Here is a 16943-nt window from a genome sequence, read left to right as displayed (position 1 = left end):
ATTTCCTTTCTTCTCTCTGCCATGTAGAGAGTTCAGCACCTGGTTCCAGGGGAACTGAGTTTGTGAAGCTTTTCTTGCTCACTTTTCCCAGTGGAATTAATAGCCTCTTCTTGGCTGCTCCCCAGCCTTTTATTCCACAGGCAGTGTTTTCCTGTAAGATTCCTTTCTGCCTTCTCGCCCAACTGTGAACACCCAACAGTTTGTATCCGACTCCTTTCAGGTCTTCCTTAGCTGATCCTGCAAGTTCTCCAAGTTTCTTGTTGAATAATTGCGCTGGAGGGTTGGCTCATTGAAGTCTTTCTCTTTTGTACTTTGAGTAGGACCTGCCTGTGTCATCAGCACAAAAGGGCTGCAGGGAATCACGTGATTCCTGGTCCCTCCCTGTGTCCCCTGCTGCTGCTGCTACAGAAAGTTGGGCTGTGGTCACTAAGGTTCACCTCTCATGTCTGTCCCCTTAGGAGTAAGACCGCAGCTTACACAGATGTCAGGATCAGGACCATGAATGAAGTTATAACTGGCATCAGAATAATAAAAATGTATGCTTGGGAAAAGTCATTTGCAGACCTTATTGCCAGATTGAGAAGGTAAGTTTTTGTATATATCACACCATATTTTCATACTTTATTTCTTTTTTTAAAACTTTTATTGAAACCAGCTATAATGGAAAAAAATAAAAATCATTTTATATATATAAAAAGAATACACGGTAAAGAATTTAAAAGCAGCAATAAAATCACTTAAAATCCGGAAAAAATAAAATAAAATGATACCACAAAAAAATTAATATTAGAAAAGATAATAAATGGCCAATTTACTTAGCTGACAGAAAGAGGAAAACCTTTAAAAATAAAGAACTGGACAAATAATATGAACAGGAATTTCATAGAAAAGTATATACAAATGGCAAACTTTTAAAAAAACCAAATACTGTGATTATATCCTTCAAAATAAAAAAGTCAAATAAAATGAGATTTTACTTTTCAAAAAAAGGTTTTATTGAAATAGGAGTTCCCATCCTGGCGCAGTGGTTAACGAATCCGACTAGGAACCATGAGGTTGTGGGTTCGATCCCTGCCCTTGCTCAGTGGGTTAACGATCCGGCGTTGCCGTGAGCTGTGGTGTAGGTCGCAGACGCGGCTCGGATCCCGCGTTGCTGTGGCTCTGGTGTAGGCTGGCGGCTACAGCTCCGATTAGACCCCTAGCCTGGGAACCTCCATATGCCGCGGGAGCAGCCCAAGAAATGGCAAACAGACCAAAAAAAAAAAAAAAAAAGGTTTTATTGAAATAGTGTTGATTTACAAGGTTACAATAATTTCTGCTGTTCAGCAACGTGTTTCAGTTACACACGTACACATGTTTATTCTCTTTCAGATTCTTTCTCCACATAGATTTTTTTTTTCTTTTTTCTTTTTAGGGCCTCAGGTGAGGCATGTGGAAGTTCCCAAGCTAGGGGTCGAATTGGAATTACAGCTGCTGGCCTGCATCACAGCCACAGCAACATGGGATCTGAACCGTGTCTACAAACTACAGCACAGCTCACGGCAACGCCGGATCTTTGACCCACTGAGTGAGGCCAGGGATCGAAACCTCAACCTCGTGGTTTCTAGTCGGATTCGTTTCTGCTGGGCCACGACGGGAACTCGTTGTTTCCTGTTTAACTGCATGATTTAGAAGCCTCACTGTATTTTCACATTAGGGTGACTTTAAATACTATCCATTCCACCCCCTGCATGTGGCTGTGGGCTTAAGTAGAATAACGGAGATATGATTTTATCTTTTTTTTTTTTTTTTTTTTGTCTTTTTGTCTTTTTTGTTGTTGTTGCTATTTCTTGGGCCGCTCCCGCGGCATATGGAGGTTCCCAGGCTAGGGGGTCCAGTCGGAGCTGTAGCCACCAGCCTACGCCAGAGCCACAGCAACGCGGGATCCGAGCCGCGTCTGCGACCTACACCACAGCTCACGGCAACGCCGGATCGTTAACCCACTGAGCAAGGGCAGGGACCGAACCCGCAACCTCATGGTTCCTAGTCGGATTCGTTAACCACTGCGCCACGACGGGAACTCCATGATTTTATCTTATACTTCCATTTCTTATCTTCTTAAAGGAATAAATTGTGCTTCATGTACAGAAATGAAATATTTCCAAATATTTAATGTCCTTAATCCCAAATAAGGAATGGTTCTAAGATGTTAATATTTGAAATGATATTTAAACTAAAACTGTACTTGATGTTAATATAGCATAAACGAGAAGATTTTGGATATACCTGTATCAGCCCAGACTTCATGAATCAGTATTCTTCCATTCCAGGCAGACTATGAAAATTCTGTTCTTTTTACTTTGCTTTACGTTTGTAGTCTTTTCCCCACCTTTCATGATGAGTGTCTGATGAGTGCTTATACTCCAGCACAAGGGGCTTATACCTCTCCGAAGCAACCTGTCACCTCTCACCTCTGCATCCTCATGGGTGCCCCTCCCTCTGCCGGGAACACACTCTCATCTTCCTTCTTCTCTGGCCTCCGCCAGGCCTGACCCACGTCAGCTCGTCTTCTGAGGTTCCACGTGTGTGCGACTCGCCCTGACTCCACAGCTCTGGGTTCCAGGCTCTGCTCTGTGCTGTGGGGGCTGCGTTGGCTGCCTCTGTTTAATGTCTCAGTGTCTCCCAGGCTTGGGGTTGTTGCTTCTTTTCCCCCATGAGTTCATGAGCTCCTGGAGGGGCTGGGCTTGTGTCTCTGTCATCAGTGAGGAGCCGGCACAGGACCTCCAGTACTCATTGCTTGTTCATACTGGTCTCATTGATCCAGAATGTTTATTTATTTTTTTTTTTTTTTTTTTTTTTTTGGGCTCCGGCATATGGAGTTCCAGCTAGGTCTATCGACTGTGCACTGCCTACCCAGAGCACAGCACCATCCAGCCGCTGCCCCCCACTCCCACGCATCGTTCCACTGACCAGACCTCATGGTCATCGATTGATCCAGAATGTTTAAAAGTGTGACCTTAAGCCTTTATTTCCTGGAAGCGTGACAGGGTGATGAGGTGTGTGGTCCTTGTGTCGGGCAGACCCCCGGGTGTGCACTGTGTAGGGTCTCCATGCTGTGGGGTGATTTCTCCTAATCTGTGTCCACCCCCTCGAAAGGGGCCCCCCACACAAGGCTCCAGAATTCATGACTTGGTTGTTGATGCTTTTTAAAACATGTTTCCCACTGTCTTTTCCAGCAAGGAAATTTCCAAGATTCTGAGAAGTTCTTACCTTAGAGGAATGAATTTGGCATCGTTTTTTGTTGCGAGCAAAATCATCGTTTTTATCACGTTCACCACCTACGTGCTGCTTGGCAACGTGATCACAGCCCGCCGCGTGTTTGTGGCCGTGACCCTGTATGCCGCTGTGAGGTTGACAGTCACCCTCTTCTTCCCTTCAGCCGTTGAGAAGGTGTCAGAAGCAATCGTCAGCATCCGAAGAATCAAGGTTTGGTGACAAATAACGTTTAAATATGTAGGTGGATTTTATGTCATATGTCACTGTGTGTAGTTAAGTGAGAATTAACGCTCTCAGTGCCAGAGCTGGTCGTCGTTCCATGATGTCCTGTGTTCTCCCATGCTCCCGTGTCCTGTGTGTAAGGTCTGTGCTCATTTATGGGCAGCAGTGGCAGCGGCACAGGGCTCTGGGTGTGCAGTGATGACGGCAGGTGATTAAAATGTCTCAAAGGAGGAGCAGCAACCAGATCCATCTCCTGTGCTGAGTCGCATGACTGGGTAGCGACCATGCGCAGTCCTGGGGGAGGAATATGAGTCCTCTCTTGCCTCGGAGGGAAAGAGGTTCCTGTTCCCATTTTTTTTTTTTTTTTTTTTTTTTTTAAGGGTTAAATAGACTTGGCCAGATTTGAGAGTCGTTCAGGGCATGTGCTGAGTTGGGTGGGGGTCGGGGAGTGAGTTGCTTTGGGTTTGGGGGCTAGAAAATCACCTGGATTCACCAAAACAAGGAACACTAGAAGAAGACCAGATCCTGGGAGGTGAAGAGCATGTACTTGGTTTTGAATTCTCAGGGTTGTTTGCTTTAAGTCTCACTTCCCATGACCAGCCATGGGCCTGATTCAGCCTCCTTTTTTAACGGTTAGTGGGCAGTAATCCGATGCTCCATTTTCTTCCTTTCTCATCTCTCTCTTAGATGTGTTACTGCCCACTGAGAAGGCAGAAAGGGCAGCGGGAAGGAAAGAGAAGGTCAGCCCAGTGGACTGACTGGATGTCAGGACTGGGCGAGGTTTGTCTGTGGATGCGCTGAAGGCGTGGTGGGCACGTCGAGTGTAGAGGTCAGGTGCTGTTAAGCCCTGCTGCCCCGCTGCTTCTGCAGCCTGGGACTCAGCAGACTGGATGGATTTGCACTCAGGTCATGTCTGGGAGCCTAGGAAGCAAATTCACCACACCTGCCCACCTTGGAGGGGGCTCAATAGTCCGTACCCCCGGGCAGTCGTACCTGTGGCTTCATAGTGGTCGTGTCTTGTTGTTTACACATGCTTTTTGAGTTCCTTTTTTCCATGTTCTGAAAATGAAGATTTATTATGACTTTAAAGGCTGAAGAATCAAGCCCCTGTATTTTCCTCTTAGTAAGGAAAGGAGACTGAGTATCTTGGCATTGAATGACTCAAATAGGATTATAAATATCTTGTCCTAACTTCAAAGCACTAACATTCTTTGGTGACGTCCACATCCAGTAAAATGTGTCTCTGAGGTTCTACCGTTCACAGAGCCGCTTAGATTTTCCCCTGCCAGCCACTCAGAGGTCTGTCTTTGTGGCTGCAGTTGTGATGTTGATACTTTCCCGCATGACCTGTTCTGGATCTGCACTTCATGGCTCTAATAGCAATTTAATTTCAGCGTTTTCATCAACCTGAGTACAGGGGAAAAATGCAGCCACATTTCTGGCACCTTTACAAGCTGGTCATGTGTTGACCGGAGTTTCATTTAATCCCTGGCGGATTGTGACTTTGTTCCCCACTCAGACCTGTTATTTGTGGAGGAGCGTTGAATAGATTTAATTCTTCACTTAGGACTTACTTTTCCTTCCCTTCCTGCCTTCCTCCCTCTTTTCCTTTCTTCCTTTTCTACTATACATATATTGGGCTGAGAGTTGTCTGTCTTGATGACAGGCTTAAACTGAAATTGGAATTTGATTCTATGTAGACAAAATGTGTAGCATATATGTATAAGCTTTTGGTTTTGTTGCTGTGTTAGCTCAGAATATGTAAGCAATGCAGTCAGTGGTTGGACGGATGTGAACCAGCCACACAGTCTGTTCCTTTAGCTGAGACCCAGGATGGACCGACTCTGTGCAGGGGTCAGTCTTTGGAGTCGGGGCTGTGTGAGTGTCTGAATGATGCTCGTGCCCACCTTCTATGGGACTCCACACCCCTGTGGGGATTCAGAGGTAGGGAGGGCAGTGCCAGCTGCTAATATCCTGAGCTGGTTCCCAGGAGGATTAGCATTGGGATGGGCCGGAAGGATGGGGGGAACAGTACTCAGGGTATCCAGGCAGGGTCCCCCTGGGGAGTGTGGACTTAGGTGCTGATGGGTCCCTGGAGGATGCTGAACCTGGTGGATCCTCAGGTGTTGTAAAGAGATCAGGAGGGGGGATGTTGGGGGTCGGTGTGGTGGTGTTGGGGAGGCTGGGGAAAGAAGCAGCAAAAAACGTTGTCTTGGTATTTGAAACAATGATCAGTGAGATTCTGAAATTATGTTGGTTCAAGAGGAAAGGAGAATTGGGAGAGATGTGAGCTGTGGCAGAGCAGGCGAGAGCTGGTGCCTGACCGATGATGGGGAGACTGTGTGGAGAGAACTCAGGCTGCGATGCTTGGCAGCCTCCAGAGGGTCCTCAGACTGCTGTCTGTCCATCCTGCTTCCTGCTGGGCACGGGCTGGGGCGGGTAGCAGTAGCCGTGCCCTGGGTTAAGGTTCTCCGTGAGCCTGGATAGAGGAGGAGGGAATGAGCGGACCGCATCTCCCACCAGCTGGTCTTTGCGAGAAATGCAGCCATCCCGTCTTCCTGTTCCTGCACAGAAGCAAGTTTTCATTCTCGGTTATTACCTGCTGTTCTTTTGAAGCAGAAGATTGCAGACAAGTTTGTGGCTTTAGGGCATAGTAGACGAAGGCATCAAAGATGTATGTAAAAGGTGTCTATGATTTTTAGGGTAATGGGTTACTATTTTTGTGTTGTTTTCTTTCTGAAACACCCTCACATGCGTGTTTCAGTTGCCTCCTAAATTGGTTGGGATTCTGTTTGCCTGTAGGTCCCAGAATTACCCTTTATCAAAACTGCTTACACAGATAGTTTTTTTTTTTTCTCTTTTCTCATGCAAGAAGCCTTGTAAGGTGCTGTATCATTTTCCTGGGTTTAAGTACCACACACCAGGTGGCTTAAAGCCACAGAAATTTATTGTTGACAGTCTTGGAAGCTAGAAGTCTGAAATCAAGTTGTCGGCAGGGTCATGGTCTCTCTGAATCCTATGAGGGGGGAATCTTATTAATTCTGGTGGTCGTGGGCAAACGTGGATGCTCCCTGGCTTGTAGCTGCCATCACTCCAGCCTCTGTCTCCATCATCACGTGGCTGTTTGCTGCCTGCGTGTCTGTTTCTGCATCTCTCTCATAAGCACACCAATTACGTTGGATTCAGGGCCCACCCTGTATGGTCTCATCTGCAAAGACCCCATTGCCAAAGAAAGTTGCATTTCGAGGTAATCGAGGTTAGGACTTTAACATATCTCTTTGGGGGATAGATGGTTCTCCCTATAACAAGTTCCACGGTTAGGATGATCCAGACTCTTCCGCTCTTGCAGCTCCTTGTTACTCCACTGCGCATGGCCTTGACCAGGCTGGCAGCCTCCAAAGCCCGGCCATGAGGTGGAGAAAGATTCCTGGACATCGTCCCCTTTTCACTGACCTGGATTCAATCACATGGCTGCACTTACCTGCACTGGAGACTGGAAAGAAAGGTCCTCCTTCTAGGCTGCCGCGTGCCAGTTACACATTCGGGGCGCATTACCATAGAATGCGAGGAGCTTTCAAGGACAGCCAACAATCTCTGCCTCACGTTCAGTGTTCTTTGGTGGGGAGGTGGCTCAGTCTCTTAGTGGGGATGATTTCAGGTCTTCATTCAATTTTTTCTACCCCTGTGACTTTTCTCATTGAATTATGTGTAGTATTTGCATGTCAAGAGGGAGTTTTCCTATATATGATTAGGACTTGGTTTTATTCAGCTGAACTGCATTGAATTGGTGTGAAAACAGCCAGAAGTGGAAGATGTGGCCATTCCGGCTGTTGAGGAGACAGGGCACTAAGAAGAAGTGATTCTGAGAAGATGCTTATAAAATAGTTTTTAAGAAGTAGAAACTTAGAGATAGAAACTTTACAATGAGAGAGAGAGAGAGAGAGAAACTTAATGAGAGCACTTTGATTTTCGAGTAATGACTTCACCGAGAGTTAATGATAAGCAGTGAAACGGGTTTGATACACAGGAGGAGGAAAGCGGAACATCCAGTTTTCCTTCAGTGTCACCGCCGTCATCGATCCTGTGTTCCCAGCCTTTCCTGGGCCACGGGATTCCTGAAGGCTGAGGACCGGCCTTCCTCTCTGTGTTCCTAGCATTGTCAAGTGGTGCTTGGCACATGGTGGGATTGAGTAAATATTTATGGAATCGTTTCCTACCAACTACTCTATAACAATAGTTAGCAAGCCCAAAGTAACACAACACATTCAGAAATGTTCAGGTTCTGAATGTGTTGGAGCTTGGAGTCATATTATCTCCTTGGGGAGGAACCAGTTCACTTGTTCACTGTTACAAAGATAGCCTCATGGCCTGGAACTAGAATTTTTATATATACTATATATATACACACACATTGTATATACTATATATACACACATACTATGCTATATATACTATATATACACACTATATAGACTATATGCTATAAATATACACACTATGTACTATATATATATTCTATACTATATACTATGCTATATACTATATATATGTAGTTATACTATACTCCGTATATGTATACTCTAGTATTTTATATGATTATGTGTACTAAATGCTGTAATAATAGTAGCTATTATTCTATATTAGTATTTCTGATATGAACCAAGTACAGTTGGTAACACAAGTAGGCCATATAAGGTTTTTATTGCAAATGCCAAGAAAGCAATTACTTTTGTTTGTGCTTTCCTCCAACAGATGAAATGCCTCTCTTTTTCTTTTTTCTGTAGGATTTTTTGTTACTTGATGAGATCCCACAGTGCAACTCTCAACTGCCGCCTGATGGTAAAACAATAGTACACGTGCAAGATTTTACCGCTTTTTGGGAAAAGGTAACCATTCCTCCATTCCAAGGTTGTGACTGCTAAAAGTGCCAGATTTATTGGAGAATTTTGAGGTTTTACATAGCGTAGAAAATGCGACTTGTTTATTTACTGAAGCTATGCTAGAAGAAAAATTCTCAAAACCAGAGGTATGGTTTGCGGTTTAAATATAAAATCAGACTGTGGCATTTGACACGTTCTTTATGTCACATTCCAGAGAACTTCCAAAGTATTTTCATATTTGGAGCTTAAGATACATGCGTTCGTAGTGTTAGGACTGACTGGCTTGGACAGACAAAATGCTGCAGGGTGGAATGGGTTAACTCACAAATACACAAGAAGGTGTTACAGGCAGGAGGCGGTGGGTACAGTCTGTGCACATTTTTTGCCTTGATGGCCTTAGACCTCGTTACATAGTGAGTGAGGCCATGATTTGGATCTTTGCTGTGGGTTGGGGTGAGGGCTCCCCTCTCCTAAGCTTCTAGATGGTGCCGGCCACGTTGCTGAGCGGCGAGGAGGCAGGTGAGCAGGTGGTCAAAGTCAGCACGGTGGCTCCCACATGAAGGGTTTCACTGAGTGGCGAGCTGACAGGTGCAACAGGTGATTTCCCAACACTCGGTTTCTTGATGATATTCAGGCACGTGGGTAAAGCAGCGTGGTCCTCTCTCACGACGCCGTGACCTCCGCTCACCTGTGCAGCCCCTTTACGGGCAACTGAATGCTCCCTCTGCCCCCAGGTTCCAGGTCTTCTGTGCACATCTTCCCAGGTCCGTGTGAATTAGTCAGGAAAATGGAACCCACACCACAGGAGAGGGAATTAGTTGCAAGTGATGAAAGACCCAAAATAAAATAGAATAAAAGGCCAAAATAAAATAAAAGGCCCGAAAGGGCAAAACAGTGGAGCGACTGAGGGAGAAGTGCCTCCACCAGAGGGTCCACCCTCCGGAGCAGAGCCTGCAGCATGGCTGGTGGAGGGAGTGGGGACCACAGGGCAAGTGTCCAGGCTCTGTAGACACCTGTCTTTTCAGAAATGTTGGAAATTGATCTCAATCTTTAAACTTTAAAATAAGTCGTCTTGTGGGAGCCTCCACATCTCCAGGGGGCAGGGATTTCCAACTGTGTTTGGCCCGGAGTGGGGACTCAGCTGATGATCCTGGTTAACTCAGCGTCCCCTGAGTCTGGATACCCAGAGCGGAGGGGACTCAGCACCCCCTGAGCTGTGCAGTGCCTCCCACTTCTGGTCACACCAGAGCAATGCCCGATCCTGAAGCCTGGACAGGGAGGGAACTCAGGGTCTGGTCCTGACAGACTGTGAGGTGGGGGACAGGAGGCTGATGGTTGTATGTGGCTGTCATGACTGAATGAAAATTAGTGAAATAAGAATCCTAAGTGTGAGGTAAGAAGAAAGGAGTGGAGAAACTTAAGAAAATATTTCTCATGTATTAAAATATTATTTCTTATTGATAGCTTTTATAATTTCTATAAAATCTGAGGCTATTTTCGGCAACTTGGCTAGTTTCTCTGATGATAAAAAATAGTTGTCATTGTCTCTGATGTGAATATTTTATAATGAGTTCTTTCCAGAGAAAATTTTCATTTTGAAGATTAGTCAAGACTTTTTATCCAGTCTTTGTGCTTTTGGGCATTTTACTTAATCCCATGTAACCACTTTATGCTTTGTAAACATTAGCAGTTACTGCGGATTTTTGTAGTACTCAGTATGTATAAAGACATACCCACACCCGTAAGTCGCTTTGCCTTAGACTTGAGGAACATAACTTGTGATCAGCCTGGCAAGTATTTTGTCCTCCCTTGTGTCCCTCCCCCCCTTTCGTTCGTTATCAAGTGAAAACGGAGAGGTTAGCGGAGGTGTCAGGCTGTTACTAGAGGACCAGGCTTACCATGTGCTTGTGCTGCCACCTCATGGATATTTGTGAAATTGACAATGAAAACCGAGGGTGCCAATGAAGAGTTGTGGTTAAAACCTCCCATGTGACTTGAATAGCTAGGGTGCATCATGCAGTTGGCAGGTACCTTGTCATTTCAACAATCTAAATTCTGTGGGTGTGGAGATATGTATCTACAGGGAAATCTGATAAAAAGAAGAAACTTTTCCAAAGTCAGGTAAGGCAGCTTCAAACCCTCAAAGAGATAGGATTGGATGAAAAGGCTTCCACGACACAGTATCTTAAAATAGGAAGGAGGAAAATGTAGGTTATGTTTGCATATGAATATTATGTTATTTTCTCCAATTTTTGAAGTAGTTTGTGTTACTTTATTGAAATGGGCACATTTTTGTGAACTTTAATTTATAGGCATCCGAAACCCCAACCCTCCAAGGCCTTTCCTTTACTGTCAGACCCGGGGAACTGTTAGCTGTGGTCGGACCTGTGGGAGCAGGAAAGGTAAGTTATGATGCCTTCTGGCAGCGTGATGCAACGATGCAGCCTTTATTAAACTCTAAGTATTCAATCCAAAGCCATGTGGAAAACACCCAGTTTGAATGGGTGTAACTAGAACAGCATTTCTCTAAGTGTGATCCGCAGAACATTTGTTTTGCAAGAAGGTTTCATCCCAAATCTTGATAAACACAGATTATGGTTCCTTCTTGGTGCTTCCAGTCGCACAGCTGGAACTGCTTGTTGGGAATCTGCACGTCCCAGTGAAGGAAATGATTTATGTGACAGCTGTTCAGGACAGACTGAGACATGGGGACTTCTCTTTGTCACGGTGGCCCCTCCAGGAAGTCAGGAGGCTGTCAAGGCTATTTAGGAAGCTTTGAGCATCTCCTCCTGTGAGTGGACCTGGCCCGTCAGTCATGTGTGGTGAACGTGCAGCCACGGGCTGGAGCCAGAGACACAGACGTGAGCAAGACCCCGCCCCCCTGCCCTCCAGAGGCAGCCAGGTTCCGGGGCGACACAGAGACGCAGGCAGGTTATTTCAGCCCCGTGTGGCAAGTGCCCTGGTGGTGTGGACACAGACACGTCCCCTGTGCGTGTAGAAGATGTGGAGGACGTGCACATGCACTGGTGTCCTGTGTCTGTGCAACAGAATACAGACCATCAGCGTGGGCTGTGTCCATGCGAGGGCGATGGTTTCCTCCGGGATGGACGTTGCTCCTCGCACACAGTGCCTTGCAGAGTTCGTTTAGTTTTATTTTTTCTAATTTTTAAAAAAAATTTTAGGAGCGCCTGTCATGGTGCAGCGGAAACGAATCCAACTAGGAACCATGAGGTTGCGGGTTCGATCCCTGGCCTCACTCGGTAGGTTAAGGATTCGGAATTGCCATGAGCTGTGGTGTAGGTCGCAGACGCGGCTCGGATCTGCTGTTGCTGTGACTGTGGTGTGGGCCAGCAGCTGTAGCTCTGATTTGACCCCTACCCTGGGAACCTTCGTGTGCCGCAGGTGTGGCCCTTAAAAAAATAAATTTATGTGTTATGGTCAAACTGGATTCTTTTTTTTGTTGTTGTTGTTGTTGTTGTTGTTGTTGCTATTTCTTGGGCCGCTCCCGCGGCATATGGAGGTTCCCAGGCTAGGGGTGAATCGGAGCTGTAGCCACTGGCCTACGCCAGAGCCACAGCAACGCGGGATCCGAGCCGCGTCTGCAACCTACACACCACAGCTCACGGCAACGCCGGATCGTTAACCCACTGAGCAAGGGCAGGGACCGAACCCGCAACCTCATGGTTCCTCGTCGGATTCGTTAACCACTGCGCCACGACGGGAACTCCTCAAACTGGATTCTTAACGCACTGCACCACAGCGGAACTCTCAAGAGTTCTTTTAAATAATCATCTTTGGATATATTCTCCACATGTAGCTTTTTAAGAGCAATTATTTGTGAAGTAATGGCTACTGGATGCAGGAATAACTGCATTAAACACCAGATACATGAAGTATACATCCTGCTGGGTTATCTGCTAGTTTAGAGTGTTAATTTTTTTTTTTTCTTCCTTTTTTGGCCACCCTGTGGCACATGGAGTTCCTGGGCGAGGGATCAGATCCTAGCTGCAGTTGAGACCTAAGCCACAGCCGTGGCAATGCCAGATCCTTAACCCACTTGGCCGGGTTGGGGACAGAACCTGTTTTCCAGTGCTCTGAAGACACTGCCGATCCTGTTGGGCCACAGCGGGAACTCAAACATTCTTCATTAGTCTTTGCTGAGTAGATCAGTCCATTTGTGGGAAACCTTGGGCAGTGTAGATTGTAATTAATAGTATAATATTCCTTATCCGCCATTGCTTTACATTGATCAAACAATTGATCAATAACATTAATAGTGTTCTTTTTTTTTTTTCCCTAAAGGCCACACCTGTGGGACATGGAAGTTCCCAGGCTAGGGGTCGAATCGGAGCTGAGGCTGCTGGCCACAGTCATGGCCACGGCCAATAGCAGTGCCAGATCTGAGCCGTGTCTGCAACCTGTGGCTCATGGTAACGCCAGATCCTTAACCCACTGAGCGAGGCCAGGGATGGAACCTGCATCCTCATGGATACTAGTTGGATTCGTTACTGCTGAGCCACAACAGAAACTCCCTTTTCTTCCTGCTTCCTTTTTTTTTTTTTGGTCCCTACTGGCATGGCTGTAGTTTTTCTTGTTCCAAATGAAAGTTTTCTGTTGTTTATCAAGCACCCAGGGCAGGGAAGCTGTGCTGCAGAGCCTGTTCTGTCCTGGGTGCTGCCTGCTCATGTGTGTGTTTGCATCTGTTGCAGTCGTCACTGTTGAGTGCGGTCCTGGGGGAGCTGCGGCCAAGCCAGGGCCTGGTCACTGTGCGTGGAAGGATTGCGTATGTTTCTCAGCAGCCCTGGGTGTTTTCAGGAACTGTGAGGAGTAATATTTTATTTGGGAAGACATATGAAAAAGAACGATATGAAAAAGTCATAAAGGCTTGTGCTTTGAGAAAGGTGAGTAATGCCTATTGGCTTCCCAATAGTCGAATTTCAAATAGTGATACTGTTGGTTAAAAGCCTTTTTTCCAACTTTCGAAAGCTCTTTGAAAGCCGTGGTCTTCTCGGTAAATATGTATACACATGCCTTGCTGTTTGAATTCTCATGTTACAACAGAACTTAAAGAGTGCCTTTGTGTGCAGAGGGGGGAGGTTGTTTCGATTTTTTATATTTTTTATTTATTTGTATTTTTTGTCTTTTTAGGGCTGCACCCATGGCATATAGAGGTTCCCAGGCTAGGGGTCTGATCAGAGCTACAGATGCCAGTCTATACTACAGCCACAGCGATGCTGGATCCAAGCTGAGTCTGCGACCTACACCGAAGATCATGGCAATACCAGATCCTTAACTTACTGAGCGAGGCCAGGGATCGAACATGTGTACTCGTGGATACTAGTTGGATTCATTAACCACTGAGCCACAACAGAAACACCCTGTTTCGGTTTTTAATGCTTTGTTTACTTTTAAACGTATTTATTTTAGAAAAATTTGCAGAAATGAGAGCATGGTGTGACGAACCCTCATGTACCCACCCCTGATTCCAGGATCAGCTGGTGGCCAGTCTTGTTGCCTCTGTACCCCACCCTCTGCCAGCCCCACGCCACCCCCACCCCAAATTATTCAGAAGCTGATCCTAGACCTCAGATGAATTTATCTGTAAATTTAATTTTCCTAGAAGATAGGAAAGACTTTGGGGAAAAATCATCACGTTAATTACACCTAAAAAAAATAACCCAATATCCTGAATCTCATCAGTCTTCTAGTGCATCGTTACACTTTGTTAATCAGCCCACCGAGAAACCTCCCTCACCATGGGTTTGAATCAGATCCACAGAAGCTCTGCCCCCTGCACGTGGCCGATGCCTCCTGGGTCCTTGTCCATCTCTAGGTTTCCTTCTCCACATTGCTTTTGCCTTGAAATTTATTATTTAAAGAAAATGATTGCTTCCAAATTTCTTCTTAAATTTCTCATATCGTTTCGTTGGGGGTTAGGGTTTTTGTTTTCAGAAATGATACTGAGTTTCAGGGAAAATAGCAAGATGATGTGTTTAACTCTGCATAGGGATTTCATTGAAATGATTGAATGAATGATGAAATCTGAACTTACCAGATAGGAGAATATAATTTTGCCAAAAAGAAAGAAAAAGGGTAAATACCAATACGATGTTATTGTCTTGAGTTATAAAGATCAGTGAATAATAGCATTAAAGGCCTCACCCCCGGGGTCTGTTCAGTGCAGTCTGCATATCCGACTGTTCTTTTATACCATGAGGAAGTGGCTGGGACAGACGTTCACAGGTGTGGTGTTGAAGGCTCCAAACCCACTTTTTGAGGGAATCGTAATTTTGCTTCAACAGTGGCTTGACCATCATAGATCAGATGAGTAGCAGTTGATAATGAAGTGGATGAAGCAGAATTGCTTGTTCAGTGGACTTTCATTTCTCTCTCCTGGGTTCTTGTTAATGGGACATTGTGTGTTTTCAGAAAGGACATGAAGTTGCCAGTAATGAACCAGATTTTTTTACTTGTTTATACAATAGAAGAAAAGAAAAGGGAGTTCCCATCAAGGTGCAGCGGAAACAAATCTGACTAGGAACCATGAAGTTGCAGGTTCGATCTCTGGCCTCACTTGTTGGGTTAAGGATCTGGCGTTGCCTTGAGCTGTGGTGTAGGTCCAAAGACGTAGCTCAGCTCCTGTGTTGCTGTGGCTGTGGTGTATACCTGCAGCTGTAGCTCTAATTAGACCCCTAGCCTCAGTACCTCCATATGCCGTGGGTGCAGCCCTAAAAAGCAAAAAAAAAAAAAAAAAACAAACAAAAAAAACCAAAGGGGAAACCAAGTGTAAAATAATAAGAACACTCTTGTTTATTTATTTATTCAGCGTCCACGGGCAAATCGTTTTTCTATCACTCATCTGCATTCACAAATGTATAAAGGTGTACTAGTTATTAATCTTATACCAGTATCTTTGATGTTACCATCTTCATTTTGTAGTTGATAAAGCTGAGGCTTGGAGCTGTGAAATGATTCACCTCAACCTTTGTAGCTCAAGGTCAGACTCTAGAAGCCATGATGTTCATGGTGCCATGCTGCCTCTCAATGGAAGAAGTTTTTAAGGACGAACTTTTTTTTTTTAGCTTTTTAGGGCCACACCTGTGGCATGTGGAGGTTCCCAGGCTAGGGGTTGAATGGGAGCTAAGCTGCGGGCCTTCGCCACAGTCACAGCAACGCAGGATCCCAGCTGCGTCTGAAACCTACACCACAGCTCATGGCAACACCGGATCCTAAGCCCACTGAGCAAGGCCAGGGGTTGAATCCGCAACCTCATGGTTCCTAGTCGGATTCGTTTTCACTGCGCCACTACAGGAGCTCCAGGTCAAGCTTTTTAAACAGTGGGTGAAAGATGAAGGTGGGAGGTAGAATGTGGAATAAGCAGATGTCAGGCATTTCCTCTTTACCTTCCGTCCAGCATCCGATGCTCACATGAGACCCCAGGCCAGTGTGTGGCTGTTTCTTTGCACAACCTTGTCTTTCTGGTGAAGCTCAGGGCTGTCTTTCTCTCCAACATTTGCACATCTCTGGAGAAGAGCAGATGCTGGCGCAATGGCTGCCATTCAGTGTTTTCCCTGGGGGCTGAGGCTTTGCAGCCACATGGCATATGCCACTTTTCTCTATATACATACAAACAAAAACCACAAATACTTCTTCTTCGAGCTCTCTGTCCCTCCCCCCACAATCCTGGAGGATAAACTAGAAAAAAAGCAACATGTTTTCTATTATATATATTAATAAGAACTAAATGTATTATACCAGATCTAATTGGAGTAAGCGTTTAAGTTCATTGAGCTGAAAATTTTTCTGTAATAATATAGGAGGTAATCACATTTGGCAACATTGAATTAGGCTGATGATATATTCAAAGTGTCACTGCCATGAGTTAGAGACCACAATTTAGGGAAGAACCTAATAATGCTAGTGTTGTAGGGACCGTGGTTAAACTGCGAGGGCTAGGGGTCAGAAGGCCAGGAATAGTCTCAGTTTCTCTATTTACTAGGAGGAAAATGCAGTGATTTTTGGCTGCTTGTCTTAAGCTTACAAAACCTCACTTCTTCATCTATAAAAATGTCCTTTGTAGAGACAAAGTTGTGACTTCTGTGGCAAGAGGAGTCCTGTGATTGTTGGTGTCCTGTAACCTCAGAATTGACAGTTCTGGAGTTCCCACTGTGGTGCAGTGGGTTAAGGATCTGGTGTTACCATGCCATTATTACCACTGTGGTCTAGGTTGCAGCTCTGGCTTGGATTTGTTCCCTGGCCCTTCCATATGCTCTCAGCCTCATTAGGTTGTTATAAAGATGAAATGCAGTAATGGTTCTAAAGCACTTGATGGCTAGGCACATAACAAGGACTCAATAAATGTTAGAATAATGTTTAAAAAAATTGTAAGCGCAGCCCGTTTTGGGTAAAATCACATCCACAAAAATCGGCCATGTTAGAAAGAAGGTGTCTGGGTATAAAACTGTCATTATTGAGTTGATATTTTGGAGGTGCTCTATACCCATGGTTCTAACAAGCAATTCACAGGTAACATTTGTTTGTCTATTGTCTACTTGTCTTTGGCAGGATTTTGTCTGTTTGTTGTTT

General features: G+C 45.3%; 1 protein-coding gene across 2 annotated transcripts in view; it reads left to right on the top strand.

Annotated features, from left to right (window-relative positions):
• ABCC4 (ATP binding cassette subfamily C member 4) overlaps positions 1-16943 on the top strand; it is a 220683-nt gene that overhangs the window by 67703 nt on the left and 136037 nt on the right. For both annotated transcript variants that reach the window (XM_021065787.1, XM_021065786.1), the window contains 5 exons: positions 459-584; positions 3216-3465; positions 8262-8363; positions 10670-10759; positions 13067-13258. In XM_021065787.1, the coding sequence (XP_020921446.1) occupies positions 459-584; positions 3216-3465; positions 8262-8363; positions 10670-10759; positions 13067-13258 (760 nt within the window). The remainder of the gene's footprint in view (positions 1-458; positions 585-3215; positions 3466-8261; positions 8364-10669; positions 10760-13066; positions 13259-16943) is intronic.

The sequence above is a fragment of the Sus scrofa genome, chromosome 11, assembly GCF_000003025.6.
Source record: "Sus scrofa isolate TJ Tabasco breed Duroc chromosome 11, Sscrofa11.1, whole genome shotgun sequence".
Classification (NCBI taxonomy): domain Eukaryota; kingdom Metazoa; phylum Chordata; class Mammalia; order Artiodactyla; family Suidae; genus Sus; species Sus scrofa.
The sequence above is the reverse complement of the archived record's forward strand: the minus strand, read 5'-3'. Positions and strand labels throughout refer to the sequence as shown.